Source organism: Neomonachus schauinslandi, chromosome 12 (genome assembly GCF_002201575.2).
Source record: "Neomonachus schauinslandi chromosome 12, ASM220157v2, whole genome shotgun sequence".
NCBI classification, from domain to species: Eukaryota; Metazoa; Chordata; class Mammalia; order Carnivora; family Phocidae; genus Neomonachus; species Neomonachus schauinslandi.
The window spans coordinates 43,291,056-43,317,305 of NC_058414.1; the positions used below are offsets into that span (position 1 = coordinate 43,291,056).

The 26,250-nt window shown below is 35.2% G+C and overlaps 1 protein-coding gene across 4 annotated transcripts in view; it reads left to right on the forward strand.

Moving 5' to 3' along the window:
* Positions 1-26,250, forward strand: part of PHF14 (PHD finger protein 14) — a 196,217-nt gene that overhangs the window by 31,974 nt on the left and 137,993 nt on the right. For all 4 annotated transcript variants that reach the window (XM_021689509.2, XM_021689511.1, XM_021689510.1 and 1 more), the window contains exons 5-11: positions 1,991-2,150; positions 6,583-6,694; positions 10,061-10,198; positions 23,299-23,445; positions 24,104-24,374; positions 24,690-24,796; positions 25,922-26,017. In XM_021689509.2, coding sequence (XP_021545184.2) covers positions 1,991-2,150; positions 6,583-6,694; positions 10,061-10,198; positions 23,299-23,445; positions 24,104-24,374; positions 24,690-24,796; positions 25,922-26,017 — 1,031 coding nt within the window. The remainder of the gene's footprint in view (positions 1-1,990; positions 2,151-6,582; positions 6,695-10,060; positions 10,199-23,298; positions 23,446-24,103; positions 24,375-24,689; positions 24,797-25,921; positions 26,018-26,250) is intronic.

Genomic DNA, 26,250 nt, shown 5'->3' on the forward strand with positions numbered 1-26,250 from the left:
TTACATTGGATGCATATAAACTTACCTGTGGGGTAAAGCCTTTTGAGAGATGAGTGTTGCTTACATATGCTTCTCATATAGTGTTTTTTTGTTTGTTTGTTTTTAATGTCTTCAGTTTATTGGAGGTCACTTTGGATGCCCCTTAGAATTTGGCACTTAGATTCTTTTTTTTTTTTTTTTTTTAAAGATTTTATTTATTTATTTGAGAGAGAGAGAATGAGAGAAAACACATGAGAGGGGGGAGGGCCAGAGGGAGAAGCAGACTCCCTGCCGAGCAGGGAGCCCGATGCGGGACTCGATCCCGGGACTCCAGGATCATGACCCGAGCCGAAGGCAGTCGCCTAACCAACTGAGCCACCCAGGCGCCCTGGCACTTAGATTCTTAGAATAAACCTGGTCAGAAGATCCTGGGGTGGTTGATATTTGGCTATCTGTAGAAGCAACCTATCTTGGAGAGGTAATAAATGTGTCTTAGGAGATCAGAGAAGTGCCCCAGCCTAAAGATGATGAGGGTGTACATCAGGCCTACAATTAAGTTGTAGTTTATTTCTATTTATGCATTAATTTTTTTTTCTCTTCAGGATATTTTTATCATGAGGGTGGTGTCGTCTAGGTAATATGAAGTGTTGCGTCAAGCATCATTCAGGAAAAAGAAAACTATTTAGGAGTCATGACTATTGTAGTTGTTATGTAAGTCATCAAGAGTTCGACATGTTTTTTATAGTGTGGGTGAAATGATCTCTGAACTTTTCAGTTGCCCTTTATTGAATTCTATATTTATCAATACTGTGATGGTGCCAATACATTCTTCTTGGTATTTTTATACTGAGAAAGAATCATTCATGATAATGGATGTGACATAACTTTCTAGTGAGTTTGGTTTGTCAGGCACAAAGAGCCTCATCAACACCGAGTTCATTGACAAAATTGAGTTTCAGGAATTTTAATGAGAACCTGATCTTACCAAAATGTTGACAGTGTTATTTTGCCTGACTTTCATGTTGGTGTTCATGTTTCACATCTATTAAGTTCAAAATCAAGGAAAATCTTTTTAATTTTATAAAAAGTTTTAACAAATCTGGAAGTGCAAATAGTAACTTTAAATATAATTTGTAATTGCAGATATGTATATTTGCATAGATAAGGAAACATTTTACTCTTAATAATTGAAAGGTAGATGAAGTATAACATGACCTACTCTAAAACGTAAAGACGTATACTAACTAATCTTGTTTGTTTGCAGTGAGGATCTTTAAAATTTTTTTATCACATTTTCTCATTAAATAATTTAACTTCTCTCAGAATATTGAGTTAAACAGAAAAAGAGTAATCTGTTTTTATTAATTTCAGTTATGGATAAATTTTTACAGAAGATAGAATCATAAATGTTTAAAAAGATCAAATACCTCCTAGAGCTAGAAGTTGGCTCAGTTGTGAATGGAACTCAGTTTGTCTAACTCTAGTCTGAACTATTCAAATTGTCCTATAACCTTAATTTATGTCTATGTGGGTTTATGTATTTTTCTTTTCCTAATACTTAACTTTGTGTTTATGGTTATATGAATTTGTGTTTTATCTGCCATCCCCAAAGTTTGAGACCTTTTTGATTATATGTTTGTTTTGCATGAGCATGGTCTTAAATATTTAAGTGTCCATTACAAAAGGAGCTCAATGAATGTTAATCAGTAGTTCCTAGATACAATCTGATTTCTTTTTAATGAAGATTCCTATTTTTATGTAATTTTTATTCCCGTAATGCTTTTCCAGTAGATGTAAAATTATTTTAAAAGGTCATTTGTTTCATTGTGCATACTATGGTAGGTGAAAAAGTACTTTTATAAAATGATTTCACGTACATGTTTTGACTTTAATATCATTCTTATAAACCATTAGTTTTTCAGATTTGTTCTCTACTTCCCTTTTTCTTTTGTAATTTTATAAATGAGTTAAAAAATAAACTATTTAATTATACCTTTTTTTTTTTTTTTAGGTTGTTACGGAGTTGATGGAGAGAGTGACTCTATTATGAGTTCAGCTTCTGAAAACTCCACAGAACCTTGGTTTTGTGATGCCTGTAAATGTGGTGTTTCCCCTAGCTGTGAACTCTGTCCCAATCAGGATGGAATTTTCAAGGAGACAGATGCTGGAAGGTTGATGTCATAATTCTGATGGGTTTATATGCCTGCTTTATAATGTGTCTGCTTCTATTATTTTTTCAGTTACAAACTTTTGTTTGATTGTTTCTTTGTATTTTTTTTGGCATAGGGTAAATGGACAGTAGGCTACAGATCAGGGGAAGGAGAAAAGACTATTTATTGGTTATCTGCATTTGCCTTTATAGCCATAGTCCCATTTAATCCCAGTGATGACTCTATAATGAGACAGTTGCTAAAGTTTTCCATTTTATGGGTGTAGTACCTGAGCCTTAGATCATTAAGTAATTTTAATTTGATCAAGGTCACAAGCAGGTGAATAGTCAGATTTGAACCCAGATCTGTCTGACTTCAAAAGTATATCAGAAGACAGAACCCATACAGTGGTTTTAAAAGGGGACTTTACAGAATTATTAGGCTATGATAAGAGTAACTGTGATATCACAGCCTGTACCCCTGAAACAAATAATACATTATATGTTAATTAAAAAAAAACTAATGATGTACTACAAGTTGGCTAATTTAATTAAAAAAAAAAAAAGTAACTGTAATATAAAAGAACTCTAAAGGATACCCTAAGGCCGAGGGAGAGCATCCAGGGAATGACAGACTTGGAAGACCCCTCCCCAAGGCTGGAGTTCAGACCTTATTGGAGAAGGTGTAGTTGCAACCTGTTGGATGGCAGAGATGCTTACTGGTTTGCCTGGGCCAGAACTGGTCTTTAGTTCGTGGCAAGTGGGTGTCTAGGCACAAGTTGCAGAAGGTACTGGGGCACCAGTATGGTGTCTGGAGTGTGTGGGTCCGTGTTGGGAGGGCCACAGAAAAGTGAACTCCAGGCTGGGCTTGCGAGGGCACAGAGTTGGTAGTTGGTATATGTGGCTGGGGCAGAGCCCTAGCAGATGCTCTTCGTCATCCCTGCTGGGAAGTGCTTTCCTCCTACAGTGCTCTCTACCACTTCTACTGAGACAGCTTAATATCATGCTCACTGTAAAGGAGAAATGCTGAAGGGATTTTCTCCATTATTGCATAGCAGATATTTGAGGTGGATTTGGAGCTGAGAGGCAATAAATTGATAACTGGCACAAAGATCTATGTTTTTTTCACTACACTCACACTAATCTTTATTATTACATTTGAGCAATTGTCATCATAATAGGGTTGATATTTTTCATGTTTTTGCCCAGGAGACTACCATCTGGGTAGTTTAAGAGTAGTTCCTGCCCTCTTGTATTTTATGGATCATTACCTACCCGACCTCCCCACCGCCCCCCCAATATGAGTACTAAAATATATTAAGTTTTTTATTTTGTGTTGAAATATTTTAGTATTTTTAAAAATGTTTAATAGTGGGACAAATTTTCAGCATTATTTTCCATATTTTAACATTGAAAAGGATAGGATACATTTTATCCCAAAGTAAAGATAGTCTTTAAAATTTAATACATGTTATTTTAGCAAAGTCAGAAATATTTTTCTTATATGTCCCTTGGTTGGTGGAGAGGCCCCTGAGAAATGTTGCCATACGAGGTTGTTGGGATAGCATAGAATCTACCATGGAATCTTGGAGAAGCCTGTGTGTTGATGTCTAGGAAAAATGGCTAAAAATCTTAGCTCTTCTTCCTCATTGCACATCCAAAAAGGTGAAATAAAATACAAGGCATAACAAATGATTTGATGTATTGACATGAATCTTTAGTCTCTGTCATAGACCCGGGCGTTATTTCATGTTTGGACTGACTTGGGCCCAGAATTAGGGAATTGAGTGCAGCATTAAAAGTGTGTGCTTCCAGGTTGGGCTGCCTATATTTGAGTTCTGGTCTTTTTTTTTTTTTTACTAACTGTGATTATAGGCATTTGATTTAACTTTTTAAAACCTCTATTTTCTTAGTACTTTTGAGAGGAATGAGGTGATTCCTATAAAACAGTACAGTTTCTGGAGCATAGCAAGTGGTTAATAAATGTCTCCTTATTTCTACTGCTTCTTCTGCTACTGCTGCTCCTAATGGTTTTCTTACTACCAGTATTGTTCCATTTCCTTAAGGTGATCATAGAGTATCAGCTGCATGAATTCCTTCTGGTAACTGTTTAGTCCTGACAGTTGAAATTTTTGGTGAGAAATTGTGGTGAATAAGTAAGACAACTTTGGAAAACACAGAGCTTCCTCTTAGGGAAAATAATTTGTTTTACCTCTTTTCCTGTTCATAATTTAAAAGTTCTATTGAAAAACTATAAAGTACCTGTCTCTTCACACTATTATAATCCACAAAATAACTTGTAAAATTGTTTCTGAATGGAGAAAAGAGAGGCCCCTTTAATTAGATTCACTGAGAAATATTTGTACTGACTCCTGTGGATCTTACCTCTACAGACACTTCCCTTGGTGGTACAGCCTCGCAGAAGTTCTTCTATAGTATTTGAACATTTTATTTGCATTGAGGCACACACTCACCTATAGGCTATGGTGGAAATTACAGGTCTTGAAATAGTTTGAAGGATATAGTTGAACCTTGATATACTTTGATACAAGGCAAAAAAAAAAGTCAAGAAAATTTGGCAAGCCATTTAGTATTCTAGCTTCAAATGGTAAATGGGGGAAAAAAAAGAACAATGTATGGAAAGAATGAAAAAGGTTTTGAAACTGCATATCACATAGGCTAATTAGACTTTTTCCCCCTCTGTTTCTGATGGGAGCCGCAAATTCTACATCTAGTTAGTTTGCTCTATTAAAATATGTGAGTTTAAAAGGATATATTAATAGTTTCCATGCTAGAATGACAATTTTGACTCTTCGTTTTTTGGTGGTTTTATGTGGTGCTTGATTTCTGTTTCATTTCCCCAGTCAACATTTGTCCTTATAGCTCTAAGCAAAATGGACGTTAACATAGCAAAGATTGTTCCCTTTTGATTTCTCCATTTGTCTTAATTACAGAGTTCTAAAGTATGTACAATTAAACAAATGAACAAAAATTATTTACAAAAGGTATTAAAAAGGAACAAAATTGTCTCAGCTGTTTGATACGCATTTTAATAAAGACCCAAGTTGACATCCTCACATCAGTGGTTGGGGAAATGATACAGTTGTGTGCCAATCACACTGAAATGGCAGTTTAAATCTGTAGTACTTGCATGACTTGTACTAAAACATTTTCAGAAGGTCAGTATGAAGCAAGCAGCCAGCTGTTGGGTTTATCAAAGATAAACTCCTACAGAGTACAGTGGCATTTAATACACCAGTGGAGCATGAAAAAGCTGCGCAAATTAAATTGAGAAAGCAGCTGCTTGTTGAAGATGTGTATCTTTATATCGAACTCCACAGGATGCATTTGGGAGGTTGGATTAAAACATTTTATCAAGAAAATCTCAAAATCTTGGATTTTCTTCTCAATAAAAAAGATAATTTCTAAAGATTTGTAACTGTTTTCCCCAGTGCCTCTATAAAATGATTCTTAGTCTTACTCTTTTAAAATGTATAATGTGTCACAAAACACAACCATATAGCAGTCGTAGCCTCTCAAGCTGTGATAAAGCAGAATTTGTTGTTAATATATCACAAGGTTAAGAGAGATTTGCTGTCTCATTTTTACCTTCTTCTTACAGAAGTGATACAGATCTGTTTAAATTTCGAAATCCGGTGATCCCATATATTGTGTGGTTGTATGTAAACAGAAAGGGTTCCTGATGCATTTCAAAAGTTTCAGCGCAGCTTTTAAAAAATGAAATTAGAATCAGCTACCTTTTTTTAGTGTACTGAAACTTCGAGCATTCTTTATTTAGTGTTGCGTATCATTCAGACTTAAAAAAATACATGTGGGGCATATAAGTTTTAGTTACAAACTTACAACAAAGGTTGTATGGTGAACAGATGAGTGAAACAGGACTTCCTTATATTTTATAACTGTTCTGGACAGTCTTCGAGAATCAGTTTTAACCTGGGAAGAAAGAAAGAATGAACATTAAAAATTGTTTTAAAGTGTTCTGAAGGACTATTCCAACAGCTTTTAGAAAAAAGTAACAAGGAAGAATAATTTTACCTAATTACTGCAGAATTACTTCACAGTTCTTAAATTAGATCCTTACTTCTCAGAGTGCTTAAAGTAATGAATGTGAATACCTTTCCACGCATAAGAAAATGATGTTTTATTTGAATAGTGGTTTTGTGCAAATATTTAAGAAAAACAGGTGAGTGCAAAGTGCAGTGAACTGAAGTGACAGGCAATTATAGTTGTTAACTCTCAGCTTTGGCTGAGTGCTAGAAAAGTGCTTATTGCAGTTGTGCTTATTCGATATTCTTCAGTTATGTGAGATTCTGAGACCTGACCATAGAATTCTTTCAGGAGTTATTTGAGATGGCACATATTTTATGTTTATTTTCCTTGTGGGCATTTTATGAAAGGGTTTGATGGCAAAATCATATTTTCTCTCCTTACAGATGGGTTCATATTGTTTGTGCCCTGTATGTTCCTGGAGTAGCCTTTGGAGATATTGACAAATTACGACCAGTAACACTAACAGAAATGAATTATTCCAAATATGGTGCCAAGGTGAGACAAAGTTTTCTTTATTGTCTAAAAGAGAAAAATTTTACTTGTTTGTATGGCTTTTTACTAATACCATATTATTGTTGAGTACAGAAATGCTTATTCTTATTATACTAGTTTGTAGAGTAGTTAGCACTAAATCATCTATTATTGATAGTAATTTTCCCAGAAAGCCCATAATTTATAAATTCCTTCATGTATTCTTTAACTTTTGGGGTAAAATGATAATTGATTCTACTTAACATTTCTGTGCCATTTAGCACACTCCCTAGCACATATGAATTCTCAGACTAGTTAGAACAAATACAAACCTAATTTCTGACTTTACTTTTGAAATGGAATTTACCAAAATTACGAAAAGAGTATAAGAAGCACCTGTTATTTTACTTTTAGACTTCAAGGACTGTTTTTTGTTTGTTTTTTTTTAATGACTACAAAACCTGTCTAGCAACTGATTCTGAGCCTCAAGTTTATAAATTGGTTTTTATTGCTTGAGCTTTAGGATTATAAGTGATAAAAATACACTTACTAATTTAAATTTAGTTACATGATTACTACAGACATCCCTGTAATATTAGAATGAATTAGGCACTGATACATTCTCTTCCATTGCTGTCTTTTGGGAAATTGGGAAGGAAGACTCTTGAATAGCATTAGTAACACATTAAGGTGGGGTGGGAAGTTTACAGATTGTTGGAAAACTCCGATATTGAAAATTCAAGAATTTGACAGTTTCTGCTGTTATATCCAGAATATCCTCCTTAGGTTCTAACCACCACCTGCATCCCTCACCCTCCAGCCTCACTCCAAAACTCTTGTGCTTTAGTTTGGGTAATTTCTATTGTATTATCTGTAGCATCCCTCTCCAAAATTAGCTAAAGCCCCCAGGGAGAAAAACAGGCCCAAGCACCGAACTTACTTTCCTGGTCCTCAGGTAGTTCTATACTATCTTTTTATCTCTCTGATGCCTTTAAGCAATAGTTTAAAAAAAATACTTTGTCCGTATTTTCTAGTTTCTAGCAGGATTAATACAGATTACCTAGTGTACCATTATTGGAAGTGAAAGGTACTGCTTTTTGATAACAGCTTCATAATTCATAAACACAGAGCCTAGAAGGGACTAACAAGTAATTTTCAGTAGGCACACAGTATTATCATAAATATAAATCTACAAGCAATGAAAAACACAGGAACCAGATATTACTTCATATATCTGAAACCAGCAGTGACCTCTGAACCGAAAAAGAGAATCATTAAATATGCAATTGTGAGCTGATTTTTCATTATCACCTGCTTTTGTTTTGAAGTATGATTAGGAAGTGGAGTAAAAAATTATGTATTCTCTAGCTCATCTGCAAAATCAGTGATGTGAATTATAACTGGGACAGCTCTTCTAGACCTGTCTATCCATTTACTAATCCTGGTTGCTTTCTTTCCTGTGTTCTCAGTTGCTTAGTTCCCTAGCATTTTAAATGATTAAAGCAATGGAGGAAGATTCTCTTTTTCTTGCTAGATTGTTTTATAGTCTTCACAGGACCTTATGGTCAGGAAATTATTTCTTGTATTCACTCTGAAATCTCTTGCTCAACTTCATCATATTACATTGAATTAGTTTGGGAACTATCCTGAACAATTTGGTTCTTTTTGCACTATTGACATTCTTGAAATAATTTAATTTCTTCATTTCTCTCTCTCCCTTCCTCTCTCCTGTCTCATTCTTTCTCTCTCTTTTGGTTTCATGTTTAGATTAATATTTGCTAGTATTTTATACCGTACGCCTTCTACTGTTACTGGAAAAAGACATTTAACCAAGCAGTAGAGTGTCAGGATTTGGGTGTGTTTTCACATCTCTGCCCAGAGTCCTGTTCTTGCTGTTTTCATTCATTGCTGTTGTGTCAGTTTGGTGCTGTCTACCTAGTAGATAGCCACTAACTGTTAACAGTGTTAAAATGACATTTTTAGTGTCTGTTGAATTTTTTTCTTTATGTTTCCCTTGTATTTAATTTACTTAGAATATATTTACTATAAACAGTTCTTCTTTAATTGTCTCTTGGCAGTCTTTCACAATTTAGCAGGTTTTTCTTTAATGAAGATTACTATCACTAGTTTATATTTTAAGACTAGACCTTTTTTTTTTTCTCTGTGGTTTAGATAGTGAAAAGGATAAAAAAGTAAATTTAGAGGGATTGGGAGTAATTTCAGTACTTTAAACTTCTAGTTTTACAGTTTTTTCCTTTGTATTCAGAAAGGATGTAGTTGGCTGTAATATCTTTGACAACAAATTGTTTACTTAAGATTACTTTTAATTCTCCTAAAAGTATTTCTCTTTAATTTAATTTAATAGTATTTAATTCTCGGGTGCCTGGGTGGCTCAGTTGGTTAAGCGACGGCCTTCGGCTCAGGTCATGATCCTGGAGTCCCAGGATTGAGTCCTGCATTGGGCTCCTTGTTCAGCAGGGAGTCTGCTTCTCCCTCTGACCCTCCCCCCTCTCATGCTCTCTATCTCATTCTCTCTCAAATAAATAAAATAAAATCTTAAAAAAAAAATAGTATTTAATTCTCTTAAATGTATTTTAAAAATACGTGATTTCTTTGGCTGCAATGCCTAGGTTTTTTGGTGAATTTTTTTCTGGCTTCTTACTTATTTTCTTAAATTTTCCAAGCAGTATTATATTGTTCAAATCAGTATGGTTGAATGGTTAAGAGCATGGACTTTAAGATTACCCTGGTTTGAATACTGACTTGACAGTTACTTTTTGTGTTATTTTGAGATTTCTTAGCCTGTCTTCCCCTCAATTTTCTCATGTGTAAAATGGAGATAATACCTCTTCCACATATTAGAGTGGAAGATTGCACAGTATGGTTACATTATATTAATATATGTAAAGTGCTTAGAATAGTGCCTAGCACATAGTAAACCTTCAAATTATTATTACTGTCATCTATTATATCAGTGGAATTTTGGTTTATTAGAACTGTAGAGAGAATTAACTTTTTTATTTTTTTTTTAAAGATTTTATTTATTTATTTATTTGACACACAGAGAGAGAAGGAGAGAGCAAGCCCAAGCAGGGGGAGTGGCAGGCAGGGGAGAAGTAGGCTCCCTGATGAGCAAGGAGCCCAATGTGGGGCTTGATCCCAGGACCTTGGGATCATGACCTGAGCCGAAGGCAGCCGCTTAACCGACTGAGCCACCCAGGGGCCCCTAGAATTAACTTTTTAATATAAACTCTTTTCTTGCCTATAATTATTGTTTCTATTAATATGCTACTGATTCACGATTTGTATTTTATGGATGCTTTGTATGAGAATGCAGTCTTGTTCTAGAGATATTTTTATTCTGAGAGTTTTCCTTTTATTCCATTGTAGGAGTGTAGCTTCTGTGAAGACCCTCGTTTTGCTAGAACTGGAGTTTGCATTAGCTGTGATGCAGGGATGTGCAGAGCCTATTTCCACGTGACCTGTGCCCAGAAGGAAGGTCTGCTTTCAGAGGCAGCAGCAGAAGAGGTAGGTTTATTTAAACTCATCGTTGGTGAATATGTTCATAAGATGTCTCATGACTGTAAATGTCCCACAACAGGTGTGCATTATAAAAGAAATTAACAAGCTTATTTTAAAAGTCTTTGCCTAGATCACTGGTCTAAAATTTAAAAAATCAACAATGTATGAGTTTTTTCAGTTTCAAAGCTAGTTAGACATTTGGAAAACATGTTAAAAATTCTTAGAGTGAGATCTGACAGATAAAATGAAACATAATCCAGGTTGTTTTAAAGCATTAAAATGTCAGCATCTTGGATAACCTCACTCTGTTTCTGTAAATAAAATCATTACCCCTTCAGTATCTGTATTTCTATCTCTTTACAATTGTTTTTAATTTTATAATTTTCCTTCCAGGTTTATTGGCTTTAGATTAAGCAATCAGTTGTTTTCAAAATATGTTTTGGGGACTCCTTAATATTCTTTCAAGGGGTTTATGAGGTTAAAACTATCTTTGTAACAATATGAAAGTGGTATATACACTTTTTACTCTTAATTCTCTCATGAGTAATAGTGGATATTTTCAGAGATTATGTAACACATAACAATATAACATATTGAATGTGGAAATAGTTTTGAGAATCCAGCTATCTTCTTTTATGTGGGCTGTCTAGATGTTAAAGAGATTTGCGAAAATGTAAAACAGTGCCACTCTTCTCACTGAATTTGTATGTAGTATTTTTTTTATAAAAATATTATTTATCTTAACATGTAATGGGACTATTATTTTAAAATGAGTAAATATATTAAAATTTTATTATTTTAATTTCTCATATGGGGACTGTCTATAAATATAACTCACATAAGCTCTTTCGGGCTCTAATAATTTTTAAGACTTAAGGAGTCCTGAGACTAAGTTTTGTTGTTTCTTTAAGTTCTTTATGTAGACAGGTATTTGAGTGTTTGCTTGGTAATTCTTACTGTCTGTTCATGGTGGATCTGTGGTATATCTAAGTCTCTTGTGTTTCTTCTTTTACTGGCTAAATTTTTAGTGTCATATAAAAATATGTTTATTATATTGGGTCTTTATCTTATCCCATTTAATTCATAGACAGGAATCAAGTGAAAAAGATAATCTAATGAAAATTGGTTGAGTAGATTAGAGTGATATTTTTTTTTTTAATAAATGAATTCTATAACAGTATATGTTGGTACATGGTTTTGTACCAGTCTCTGATTCCTATGAATTGTACTTTGATTAACTGATGAAGGGTACTGCGTAAACACAACATTTTCACAGCTCTTAGGCAGACATAGAGGTATAATTAATTATATAATAGGGTTGTGTGGATTAGTTATGACTACAGCTCAGGATGGTGAGCGAAGTGAAGAGGGGCAATACAAGTAAGACTTAGAAGACTAGATAATCCCAGGTGAATACTTAGATCACAGAATCTGTTAGGTTATTACTGTACTGTGGTAAACTTTGAGCTTTTGCAATCAGGAAGACTCCTTTGTAGCCTTTTCTTTTAGAACTCATTGGGAGCTTTACCTTTCATACTCTGGTAGTTTGGGTTCCTATGTATAGCACCATTCATTCACCATTTTTATTTTTTATTTTTTTGGGTTGACAGTAGGTAACGAAAATGTGTGAAGTTGGGGCGCCTGGGTGGCGGGAGTTAAGGCTCTGACTCTTGGTTTCAGCTCAGGTCGTGATCTCAGGATCATGAGATCAGAGACCATGGCTCCACTCAGTGCAGAGCCTGCTAAAGTTTCTCTCTCCCTCTCCCTCTGCCCCCTTCCCTGTGTGCTTACGCAGGTGCCCGTATATGTGCTCTAAAATAAATAAAATCTTTAAAAAAATAAAAAGAAAATGTGTGAAGGAGCCATATACTGTTGCCTTTTTAAGTGTACTTTTTCTGGGGGGTGGGGAATGATTTAAAATATATTTGCATATGTTTCTGGTGTCTTGTTAGAAACATTTATAGAATTGGAAATAAAGATTTCTAAACAATGTTTTAAAACCCAAGAGTTTTTATGAATCTCTATCAGTGAGGTTTGCTCTTGGCAGTCATCATTCTGTTAAAAGAAGTTCTTGGCTACTTCTTATGGTTGTACTTCTATAAGATTCATGTAATATAATAGTATATTTAATTAAAAAACAAATTTTAAATTAAAACAGATCTGTTTTTTGTAGGCATATCTTCTGTTTCAATTTTATATGACATTCTAGAAAGCTTCTTTTTTCCCTTTTTTAAAGACTTGTTTGTTAAGTGGGATTTCTTCTTTTTTTATCTTTTTTTAAGGTTTTATTTATTTATTTGACAAAGAGACAGCGAGGGAACACAAGCAGGGGGTGTGGGAGAGGGAGAAGCAGGCTTCCCGCTGAGCAGGGAGCCTGATGGAGGGCTCAATCCCAGGAACCTGGGGTCATGACCTGAGCCAAAGGCAGATGCTTAACAACTGAGCCACTCGGGCGCCCCAAGTGGGATTTCTTCTTAATGGCTGTTTTATATAGGCAGTAAAAGAAAGGTTGAAAAAGAATTAGTACCTCAGTTTTATCCAGTAACATCATATACCTTACCATATTCTAATGATTTTCTATAGCCTTCTGACAGTACTTTATCTCATTGGTGAGGATCCACTTGAAGTTTCTATTCTTTCTGATCTACTTTGTGAAAATTCCAGATTATTTAGAATATTCAAACCATGTTATGATACAACACATTTATTACTAAAACTGAGCAGTAGTACAGGTTCAATTATGCTGACTGAAATTTATGTGATTATGTTTCACACCATTTAGTTAGCCTTAAGGTTACTTATATTTCATGTAAAACATATGGTAGTTTCTTCTGTGATAAAGTATGATTTGCCACACTCCGTTACCATGTAGAAAATTCTCTTTGAAACAATATAAGATTATAGATTTTATTGATTCTTTTTTCCCCATAACCTTTGACTTAATGGACTGAAATCATTCATGGATTAATGTCAAGAGCTCAAATTAGATCTTTAGCTATTGAACTGATGCCTTAATATTGCTGGGAAAACCAGGATTGGTAGGAATGGGCTCTTGGTTGATCAAATAATTTTTCATGAATTCATCAAGTTACATTGCTTAAAACTAGCCGTTTTATATGAGATCTTCAGCAATACCTTTATGTGGCTGTTAGGCATTTGGTAACTTACATTTTTATTTTAAAAAGTATTTAGTGTTTATATATATATATATATATATATATATATATATATATATGTAAGGTAAGGCTGTATCTTTAGAATATGTCTAGAGTATGTCTACTTCTTAACAAATTCATTGCTGCTATCCTAGTCTCAGTAATCCTTTGTCACCTGGATTAATAACATCCTAACTCTTTCCCTGCTTTTCTTTGCCTTTTTAAGGACAGAGGGTGGCAATAACCACCTATTGCTATTGGCAAAAACCAATAGCTTTTTGGGCCTATTGTTTGTGTCACAACTATTTAACTTTGCCATTGTTTGTGAAAACTGTCTTAGACAATATGTAAATGAATAGCTATGGCTGTGTTCAAATAAAACTATTTCCAAAACAAGGTGGGCCCACATTGGGCTCTCGAGTCATAGTCTACCAATCCTTTCCTAGAGAATAGAGGACCTTTTCAGTAACAACTAATACTGTCCCATTAAGATATGAGTCAGATCTGGTCACTCATCTGCTCAAAACCCCTTCAGTGGCTTTCCGTCAGATTCACACTAGAGGCCAGTTTTTTTTTTTTTTTTTTTTTACAGTGATTATAAAGCTCTGTGTGATCTGGGTTCACATTACCTTTCTGACCTCATCACTTCCCCTCATTAAATCTCCCTGGCCTTTTCCCTGCTCCTGTAATGAATGTGTTGGGTAAGCTCCTACTCTGGGCCTCTGTACCTGTTTCTTTGCATGGGCTGCCCTTCCCTCACGTATGCCCTCATGGCTCATTCCCTCACTTTTTTTTAAATCTTCACTCCATGTCTCCTTCTCACTGTGGACTTTCCTGGTCACCCTGTCTAACGTTGTAACACTTTCCCTCCATGATACTTTCTAATCCCCTTTCCTGCTATTTCCCGCCCCCATCTTTTTAATACCTAACCACTGTCCAATATATTGATCCTTATTTATCTTGTTTATTGTCTCTCACCTTTGTTAGAACATGGATTTATGAGGAGAGGGTTTTTTTGTTTTCTCTTTATTTTTCACTGTGTCTTCAGTCATTAGAATATCAGTTGAGGGAGCGGTCCCTTCTATCAGTCAGCTTTTGTTTGATCAGCTCTATAGCATTATTGGCTTTTTTGGGTAAGATTTTATTTAAAAAAAAAATTCTAGGGTAAAATTAGTTTTCAGATCATCATTTTGTGTTGTATTTTGCACATTTCCTTTCCCATTTATTTGTTTTGATTTCCTATTTATATAAAGGCATTGCCTGAGGGTATACCTTTGGCATACTTTTCTGTGGTATTGGAATAAGTGTTTATTCATACATGTGTCTCTTTATGTCTTTGGTTTACATGAGATGATGTTTCTTGCCATCCCAGCTCAGGGAACTGTTAAAGCACGTGTTAGCAGATAGATCACTTTCACTTTGTTACTTTTCTAAGGTAATCTTATTTAAACCTTTATTTGAAGTTTAACTGTAAGAAGTATGATTTATTTGGGGTATATGCAGAAGTATCAGTTCCTCTAAATAGTCTATATAAGCTTTATTATTAGACACAAACCTGGACAAAATTATTTTGATCTTATGATTATTCCTTTTGCTGATACATGCTTTTTACATTTTGATGTTGTTACATTTTTTATTGTTAAATGTTGTCTTACTGATTTTTTTCTTTTGTATTAACTTGGGAATATTGATGAGCCAATTTTTTAGTACATAGTGTTCTTTCTCTTAGTTCTTAATACTAGGTATAATTGCTAGTTTGCTTATGAACTTATTTGGGTTTTTTTGTTGTGATTTTGTTTGTTTTTATCTTTTGACCCCCTTCACCCCATTTCTCTTCTCCCCTCTCTTCCTCTGGCAGCCACTGGTTTGTTCTCTCTATGAGCTTGTTCTTTTCTGTGTGTGTGTGTGTGTTTTGGTTTGTTTGTTTAAAGAGTCTACATTTAAGAGGGATCATACAGTATTTGTCTTTCTGTCTGTCTTATTTGACTTATCATGATGCCTTTGAGTCTATCCATATTGTCGCAAATGGCAGATTTCATTTTTTATGATTGTATAACATATATCACAATTTCTTTATCCATTCATCCACTGTTGGATGCTTAGGTTCCCATATCTTGTCTATTGTAAATAATGCTGCAATGAACATGAGGTTGTATATATCTTTTTGAGTTAGTGTTTTCATTTGCTTTGCATAAATACCCAGAAGTGGAATTGCTGGATAAATGGTAGTTCTACTTCTAATTTTTTGAGGAACCTCCATACTGTTTTCTGTAGTGGCTGCACCAATTTACATTCCCAACAGTGCACAAAAGTTCCCTTTTCTCCACATCCTCACCAGCACTTGTTATTTCTTATCTTTTTGATAGTAGCCATTCCAACAGATTGAGGTGATATGTCGTGTGGTTTTGATTTGCATTCTCCTGGTGATTAATGATGCTGTGTGTCTTCCATATACTGGTTGGCCATCTGTATGTCTTCTTTGGAAAAATATTCGTATATTCTGCCCATTTTTTAATCAGATTGTTTGAATTTTGTTTTGCTGTTGATTTATATGAGCTCTTTATGTATTTTGGATATTAGCCCCTTATCAGATACATGATTCGCAAATATCTTCTCCCATTCGGTAGATTCCTTTTCATTTTGTTCATGGTTTCCTTTGTTGTGCAGTCTTTTTAGTATAATGTAGTCCCACTATTTATTTTGCTTTTGTTGCTTTTGCTTTTCATGTCAGATTAAAAAAAAATCACCAAAACCTTTGTCAGGCAGTTTTCTGCCTATTTTTTTTTTTTTCTAGTTTTATGGTTTCAAGTCTTATGTTCAAGTCTTTAATCCATTGTATAAGATAGTGATCAGGTTTCATTCCTTTGTGTGTGGCTATCCAGTTTTCACATCATTTACTGAAGAGACTGTCCTTTTCCATTGTATATTCTTGGCTCCTTTGTTATAAACTAATGGACCATACATGCATGGGCTTATTTCTGGGCTCTTGATTCTTTTTTTTTTTTTTTTTTAAAGATTTTATTTATTTATTTTAGAGACAGAGCACAAGAGGGGGGAGCAGGAGAGGGAGAAGCAGACTCCCTGCTGAGCAGGGAGCCTGATGTGGGACTCGATCCTGGGACTCCAGGATCATGACCTGAGCTGAAGGCAGTCGCTTAACCAACTGAGCTACCCAGGCGCCCCCCCCCCCTTTTTTAAGATTTTATTTATTTATTTGTCACAGAGAGAGCACAAGTAGGCAGCAGCAGGCAGAGGGAGAGGGAGAAGCAGGCTCTCCGCTGAGCAGGGAGCCTGATGTGGGGCTATATCCCAGGGCCCTGGGATCATGACCTGAACCAAAGGCAGACGCTTAACTGACTGAGCCACCCAGGCACCCCTGGGCTCTTTATTCTGTTCCACTGATCTGTATGTCTGTTTTTATGTCAATCTGTTACTAGTTTTAATTACTATAGCTTTATAATACAGTTTAAAATCAGGATACATGATGCCTCCAGCTTTGTGTTAGCTTATTAACTGGTTTGGGTTTTATCTTATAATGAATTATGTATTAACTCCTTTAATTTTCTGGAAATTTCAGAGCCACATTTGGAGTCTGATACCAATATGCATGGGGCCTTTAAGATATGTTTTGGCTGTTCATCTTCTTGATGTTGCATCTTACCTAGGCTTTTATAGCAAGTAATAGAACATTTACCTGCAGTGGCCTAATAGTAATGTATTAACTATCTCATATGACAGGAGGTATAAACATAGTAGTTCTGGGGTTTTTTTAGTGGCTTAATAATCCAGTCTCTTTTATCCTTCTATCCCATCAACATCTTTATGGTTTCCTTTTTTGTTGTTGTTGTTAAGCTTATTGGTCTCAATATTGTTGGAATGATCCTAAGCACTTCATTTTAGAATTCAGAAGAAGAGAACAAGGGTTCTCTTCTTATTAAAAATGAAAAATTTTCTCATATTTTCACTCCAGTAGATTTTCCCATTATCTTATGTCAAATAGTTGGCAGAAAATAGAACTGCAACCATTTGTGGAATATGAATATAGAGTCCTTATTGAATTCATGTTCTAAAACCCAGTTATGTGAAGAGGTGACCTATATATTACTTAGCAGTGAAATGTATATTCAAAAGTAACTTTGTAGCACTCAGTGAAGTCAGTCAATCATGATTGAGGGCCTATGCATACGTGCAAGATAGTAAGCTAGGTATTGGGGTGGAGAAGTCTGTCAGGGAGCATGAAAATAGCTTTAAGGCACAGTATTCACCTACGTGGGGTTAAACAATAAACACAGTGAAATGTTAAACAACCATACAGGATGATATTAAAAGGTGTCACAAGTGTCTAGTATGGACAAGAAGTAATATAAATACAGAAAGAAATTTCCCTGGAAGAATCAGAAACTTCTATTTTTTTTTTTTTTTTAATCTTATCTATAAGGACTTACTGTTTTTTTTTTTTTTTTACCTTATCTATATTTTACATTTAGCTATTTAAGGATTACAAATTAATGTGTTTTATTCTCATTTATTCAGTATATTTGTTCAGCAGATGTATTGACCTACTGGTATTAGGCATTGTTACAGACCCTATACAGATGGCATTGAAGAAAACAGACAAAACATATGTTCTTTTTTTTTTTTTTTTTTAAAAGATTTTATTTGTTTATTTGAGACAGAGAGAATGAGATACAGAGAGCATGAGAGGGAGGAGGGTCAGAGGGAGAAGCAGACTCCCTGCCGAGCAGGGAGCCCGATGCGGGACTTGATCCCGGGACTCCAGGATCATGACCTGAGCCGAAGGCAGTCGCTTAACCAACTGAGCCACCCAGGCGCCCAAAACATATGTTCTTTAAGGTGGCTTACATTTGAGTGGCAGGTGGGGAGAGGACAGCAAAAAAAAAAAAAAAAAAACCAAAAAAACCCAACAACATTGTGATAAGTACTGTGAAAAAATACAAAGCAAGGTAAAGTATTTAGAGAGTAAGGGAGGTAGGGTAATGCTGGTGAGATTTTATGAAAATATGTAAGGAAGGTGGTAGGGAACATATATTTATTTGAGAGGAGAGCATTACAGGCAGAGGGAACAGAATATGCAGAGACTGAGATAGGAACATGCTTTGTTTGAGGACCAATAAGGAGACTGGTGAGGCTGGTACAGAGTTAGGGACTAGGGTTGGTAAGAGGGAAGGAAGGCGGTCATAGAATATCATGTAGGACTTGGAAGAACATGGGAAGGACTTTGGAGGGTTTTTTGGGGTTTTTTTTGTTTTTTTAATGGTAGCAGGGTGTTTTTGTTTTTGTTTTTATTATTATTTATTAGAGAGCATGAGCAGGGCGGAGGGGCAGAGGGAGAGGGAGAAGCAGATTCCCTACTGAGTAGGGAGCCCGACGTGGGACTCGATCCCAGAACCACCTGAGCCAAAGGCAGATGTATAACTGACTGAGCCATCCAGGTGCCCAGGACTTCGGATTTTTACTGTGAGATGGAAAGCCCTAAGAATTTCTCATAGAGTACATGTGAACCAACTAATGTCTAAAAGGACCACCAATTGTGTTGAGACCATAGGAGGGAAGGGTGAAAGTGGTTGGTAGTAGTCATGAAAACTTGGGAGTGGAATAGAATTAAAGATAGCTAATATGGACAGGCCTTTAGAATTTTCCTTTAAAGAGGAGTTTAGAAGTTGAACAGCATATGGGAGCCCAAAGAAGATCTTTAAAGCTTTAAAAAAGATAATTACAGTATGTTTTGTATGCTGTATGCTCAAATATGCTCAAGGGAGTGATCCAGTAGAGAGAAAAAATGCAGGAGAGAAGTTGAATTGCTAGAGGAAAGAAAGTTAATCTTAAACAAGAACAATGGTCAGTTTATCCATAGTAACAGAAGATCAGGCAGAGGATATGGATATGGATGCAGATACATTGATGTATGTGGTGACTGGAGGATATGGAAGTTGTCATTTTGTTGCTTTTTTCCTCCCTTCCCAACACTCTCCAGTGAAAAAAGAAACAAGGTCAGCATCTGCAAGTCAGGAATAAGGAGGAGCTATTGAAGATCTAGGGGAGAGATGAAGTTATTCAATAGTTATCTATGAAAATGGAGAATAAATTAATTTGAGAATGTGTTCAGCTGCTCAGGTACAAGTGCAAAGTACGGGGGAGAGTTGGAGTTACCTGTGCTTCAGGTTTTGTTAAGTGAAACTAGTTGAGGACAAGAAAGAGTCATTGCTCCATGCAATAGAGTAATTAACTGATGGAATAGTCAGGTAAAGAGGGCAGTCATTTGATGTGCATGGGCTGTAGGCAGTCAGGAGGTAGAAAGTCAGTACATTGAAGATCCAAATGTGTTAGAAACTTGGGTCTCAGATGGAGTGACCAGGACAGATAAAAGGTGATGCTCAGAGAATGATATTTTAGGCATTAAATTTTGGAGAGAATGCAGAATGTAGGTATAGTCATGGCAATTAGGTGGTTGAGGTGTGGTAGACAAGAACATTGATGGTGTTATAATTGGAAGACAAATATGCTCCTAACTTATTATAGTATTTACACTTTTCTGGTTTCAAAATACTTCAGTTTTATTATCAAGACACCAATAAAGCATCTTTTACTTTCTTAAAAATACACTGTTTTTAAACCTAAGGAGCTTTGTTAAAAAAAAAATCTTTTTTTAAAGATTTTAGACCAAATCATGCAATCCAGAGGCCCACAGACTAAATTTGACCTGTGGATAGATTTTGTTTGATGGGAGGTGTTATAAAATCTTGAGTATGAATGCTTTTATAAGTGGGACATTCCAGTTTGCCACAAGCCCTACAGTTCTCATATCCTCATTATTTTCCCCTTTCCCCCCAACATCATTTACTTTTGTCTTATAATTTTATAGCTTCTTTCAAGCCTCCTTTACTCATTTATGTTTATTGGTACTGTTTCTCAAAGCATTCTCATTTAAAACCTTTGCCTTAGACTTACTGAATCAGAATCTCCCAGAGTTGGGCTTTACTCATCTCTATTTAGAGACCTCCTTAAGTGAATCTAATCAGTCAGGTAGTGGTTGAAAAAGAGATCTTACTTATTAGCCACAGATCTTGGGTCAGCAACTTAACCTCTCTCATTTTCAGTTTTCTATCCATAAAATTGATATTAAAATAATAACTTTTATCTCAAGTGGTAGTGATACAGAATAAATGAGATAGTATGTTAAAAGGCACCTGTGCCTGCCACATAGTAGACATTCAGATAAATGTTTTTATCTTTCCCTTTTCCATTGGGAAACTTTCTTGAAAGTTCCATTTCTCTAAGCAGTTTGAAAGGATATTCCAAGTTAACCAATACATTAATCAGAACACTATTTCAACTGGTTTAAAAAACCCAAATAATTAGTGGTTTAAAGAACAAGGAAGTTGAATTAGCTCTAATACAAGATTCTATTTTTTTTTTTTTAAAGATTTTATTTATTTATTCATGAGAGACAGAGAAAGAGAGAGAGAGAAGCAGAGGGAGAAACAGGCTCCCAAGGAGCAAGGAGCCCGATGCGGGACTCGATCCCAGGACCCTGGGATCATGACCTGAGCCGAAGGCAGACGCTTAACCATCTGAGCCACCCAGGCGCCCTCTAATACAAGATTCTAGACTGATTTGATATTCAGGGGAGTCTGGTTCTAGGGATTAGGTGCTTTTATTGTTGTTTCATCTTCCTTTAGTCTGTTTTACTTTCTTACGTGTCAGAGATGGTTTATCTCTACTTTGGGTTCCACCCATTGGAAGGAGGAAAGAGAAGATTAAGAGTAGGCAGTTCCCTTTCAAGGGCATAGTCTGGAATTTTCACCCCTCTCATTTTCCAGAACTTACCACATGCCCATATCTAAATGCAAGGAGGCTGAAGCAGAGAGTTTCTGGCAGGGTAACCATTTACTCAGTAAAAACTCAGAGGGTTCTATTAAGGGGAAGATGGGGAGAATAGATACTGGAAGACAGTGGTTTCTGTCATAGTTACTTGCTTGGTATATCTGTTCATTCTCTGAGCAACATTAATTCCTTAGTTATTCTGGCCTTAGAATTAGGTTTATTGTCCTCCAATCCCAAATTAATTAATTTAAAAAATTACCTAGGTTACTTGTTTCTTTTCAGCTATCTTTTAGACCAGAGATGACTGGTCTTTTTCCTAATTCGGTGTCTTGGCCCTAAGGTTTATTTCACCTATGTAAGCATGAATCCTACTTCTGATAACTCAGTTTCAACCTTACGTACTTTAAAATAATAAAATACTTCTCTAGATCTGGCCATTTTGGCTGAGGTTCAATATAATCTTTATTTTCATTTATCATCATCTGTCACCAAGATTTAGAACATTTCATGAGAAAGCAGCTATGTGCGTATGTGTGTGTGTGTTAACAATCTCCTACCTACCTTTTTGTTTCTTTACTTTTATAACTATACGAAGTAGTTATTATTAAATCTGTTTTACAAATAAGAGACCCAGAGATGTGTAGCAACTTGTTTGAAGCTGTAAAACCCATAAATTTTGGAGCTGACCAAAGATTTGCAGGCTTTTGTGTTTCCAAATTCTGTGATGTTATCCACAGTGCTATATTGTGACAATTGTGGATATCACACTACAGAATTGAATCATGTACTTTTTTTTATTTTAAGGATACCTTAAATTTACTGTTGTTGTTGTTGCTGTTATTATTATTATTATGATGTCCCTTTCTGTTCTTTTTCATTTGCTGCTTTTTTAGTGTCATCATTTCTCTTTGGGTTGTAAAACCCCACCTTACTCTAAGACACCCTTTTAACATAACTTATATAAAAACTATATGGAGAGCTTATCTGTATTTCTCCTCCTTAGGACAGATCTAAAGAATGAACTCCCTGTTAGTTTGTTGGCAGTTACAATGCGGTTTACATGTTTTGGCTATTTACAAATTATTATTATTTTTTTTTAAAGATTTTATTTATTTATTTGACAGAGAGAAACACAGCGAGAGAGGGAACACAAGCAGGGGGAGTGGGAGAGGGAGAAGCAGGCTCCCCACTGAGCAGAGAGCCCGATGTGAGGCTCGATCCCAGGACCCTGGGATCATGACCTGAGCCGAAGGCAGACGCTTAACGACTGAGCCACCCAGGCGCCCCTACAAATTATTTTTTTGATAGAGTAAATTTCTTTTCTTTTTTCTCTTCTCTTCTTTTCTTTTTTCTTTTCCCTCCCTCCTTTCCTTCCTTCCTTCCTTCCTTCCTTCCTTCCTTCCTTCCTTCCTTCCTTTCCTACCTTCCTTCCTTCCTTCCTTCCTTCCTTCCTTTCCTACCTTCCTTCCTTCCTTTCCTACCTTCCTACCTTCCTACCTACCTACCTACCCTACTCCTTATGAATAAAAAGAGTAACCCATTAGGTTAGTATCATGAGAGATGGGTGTGAGAGACCTCTGTTTTCCATTTGAGGTTTTACAGTTATATAAAGAGTTAATGGTGATACTTAACGTGTTCAGTTGTCCTGGGTAGAATATGTCTATGCATTCATTGCTAGCTAGTTAAAAATGTTCGACTTATCTGTTTTGGCTAGTCTTGTATTTTCTGGATATATTGTCTTATAATATTAATCCGTGTATGCATAACTTATATTTAATAATGGCCTCTACCTAAGATTATTAAAATCCTATTTGTTTTAAACAGTGATTATTTTTTAGGTACACAAGGTATAATACATAAGATTTGATTTCTCTACAAGGCCCTTTAAAGAAAAAAGTGGTTGTTAATTTGAGGTTGATATACAAGATTAAGTTTCAAAAGTAGCAATTTTTATCATTATGGGTAAAAATTACTTTTGTAATTTATTTTAGAAATATCAACACTGTAGGAGATTCTTCAAAAAGGAAATATTATCTCTTGTGTTAGCTTGTTTATGACCCTTTGTAGTAAAAATGTTCACTCCCCCCCTTCTGTTTTTTGGTATAGGATATAGCAGATCCATTTTTTGCTTACTGTAAGCAGCATGCAGATAGGTTAGACAGAAAATGGAAGAGAAAAAACTACTTGGCTCTACAATCCTATTGTAAAATGTCTTTGCAAGAGAGGGAGAAGCAACTGTCACCGGAAGCACAGGTATGGGATTCATGCCAAAAGTCATGTTTTTTCTTTCAAGGTTATGCATTTCAGATCTTGTGTGTGTGTGTGTGCCAATGACATGTGAAGTATAGTTATGAAATGTGGTTAGTTACCTAGGAAGTGGATTGTAATTAAGGTAAATGGTGAGTGTAGTTTGTAGCTGATGAGTACCCCTCATCTAGTCAACAGAGCAGCCTTTTATGAAGCATATTTCCAAATACATTGAAAAAATGTGGCTTAGAGGAAATTATTCTATCAGTGCAATATATTGGACATATCTTTTTTTCAGTCTATTCCATTGTTTGTTTATGTAAAGGTTCTGATCAGTTTGCCCATCTTTTAAAATGTATTTCTAGGTAAATTAAGATGAATTTATAGAGACTTGGAGTTACTGAGAAGAGAAATTTCAGTTTAATCAAATTAGTTTCTGACAACTCTGATCACAGATTAGGACATAGAATAGTAACTAGGAGTAGACCTACTTTATTTTAACCCAAGAATAATATAGTATATCTTAATAACTGTGGATAGATATAACGTGCCTTGATATAGGAAATTCTGGTTATCTTTACTTTCTCTAAGCATGCAAGTAGAAATCATAGGGAATATGTTACACTTTAATATCTTTTAAAATTTGTATGCATTTCTTTTATAGGCAAGGATCAATGCCCGGCTTCAGCAGTATCGTGCCAAAGCAGAACTAGCTCGATCTACCAGACCCCAGGCCTGGGTTCCAAGGGAAAAATTGCCCAGACCACTCACTAGCAGTGCTTCAGCCATTCGTAAGCTGATGCGGAAAGCAGAGCTAATGGGGATCAGTACAGATATCTTTCCAGTGGACAATTCAGATACTAGTTCTAGTGTGGATGGAAGGAGAAAGCATAAGCAACCTGCTCTCACTGCTGATTTTGTGAATTATTACTTTGGTCAGTATAGACACTAATATATGCACATTGTCAATGAGAACAATTTGCTATTGAAAATATTTGTTGTACTGTCAATTTTTAGAAATTTATTAGCCATGCTAAATATATTAAGGAAAAAGCATGTTTATTTCCCTAGTAAGTTGTGGGTTGTTATAAAAATGCTGAGTTCCTGTATTTGTGAATAGGGTTAAAAGTGTTGTAAACAATGTGAGATTATCCATGTGATCATCTTTATGGCTAGCTTCTTCCTTTGTGTGTTTTGTAAATCAGCTTTTATTTTCTACTAAAGTAAAATTGGATATTTAATTTAAATAGAGAGAAATATGCGCATGATTCAAATTCAGGAAAATATGGCTGAACAAAAGAATATAAAGGATAAATTAGAGAATGAACAGGAAAAGCTCCATGTGGAATATAATAAGGTAAGTTGGTTACAAAACAACATAATATCACAGACCTATGGATGATGTCATTTGTTACTTTAGAGATTTTCTATTTATGTCTCATTTTGAAATTCTTATGAAGTGTTTAGGCCCTTCTCTGCACTTCCTATTCTTACTGTCTTCATTATCATCCATAAAACTAAGTACTTTCTATGTGCTAGGTACAATTTGGGCATGTTACATATATTAACTCATATAATTTTCACTTCAGTTTTATAATGTGAGCTATAATTATGGCTCCCATTTTTAGAGGCAAAAACTGAATCTAAGGAGGTGAAGTTACTTGCCCAGACTCAATGTAGGTAGTCAAGTCATAGAGTTGGGGTTTGAGGCCAGTCTGACTCCATTCCTTGTTCCTAACTAGTGTACTATAGAACTTCTCTAAGTTTGTAGAAAACTTAGAAACTTGCTTTAAATTACTGTTTTTATCTTGAATTATTTTGCAATGTTACTTTTGATTTAAGAAAAATACCTCCCAATTTAAATTTCCATTCTGCATCTTCATTGTAATGATGAGGGAAATCAAAAGAAATATCCTATAAAAGCAAGGTGTGGCTAAAATGTTAGGTAATAAGTAACACGAGCATATAAGGCCGATACTGACTTATTGTTAGATAACATTTTAAGTGATAAAAAATTAGTAAGAGGTACGTTTCCAGTATCAGCCACACTGTAGTGAAAGAAAAGAGTACTGGGATTATATTCAGAAGACCTGGGGATTCTTGCTAGTTCTGTGATCTTGGTCAAGTCACAGAAACCCTATGATCCTTAGTTTTCTCATTGAGAAAATGGTCGAAATGCATCTTTAAAAACTCAAGGATTAATTAGCAGAATGTGTTTGAAATTATGTAGAAAACTATAATGGAATGATAAATATAAATATCATCAGTAAAAATGCTAACATGAAACAAAATGCTTATATCTTATTGGTGCTGCTTATTCAATAACTGGATAGCCTCCTCTCAGGGTATCATGACAAAATATGTTAAAAATATGTACTATCAATACAGATACTCTTGGACATTTGTTGATAAATTATTTAAATTTTCCCATGTTTTACTATGTATTTTAATGGTTTACTGATTTGGATTATTTACATTGTAGCTCTGTGAATCTTTAGAAGAACTACAGAACCTGAATGGAAAACTTCGAAGCGAAGGGCAAGGAATTTGGGCCTTACTAGGCAGAATCACAGGGCAGGTTAGTTTCTTTCCAATTGCTATCTCCTATTCTTACTCTGTATATTATTTTCAAAGATCAGATTTCTGATACAATTTTCCTAACTAAAAAATTCTGTTTGATTAGGGGCAACTAATCCTCTGGGGTAATGATAATGCCTGAAATACATCTAGAGCATTGAAAACTGCCTACTGAGAACCTGTAGCCTAATTTGGTTGTTTTAACAGCTATCTTGTTTGCAAAATTTTTTCATT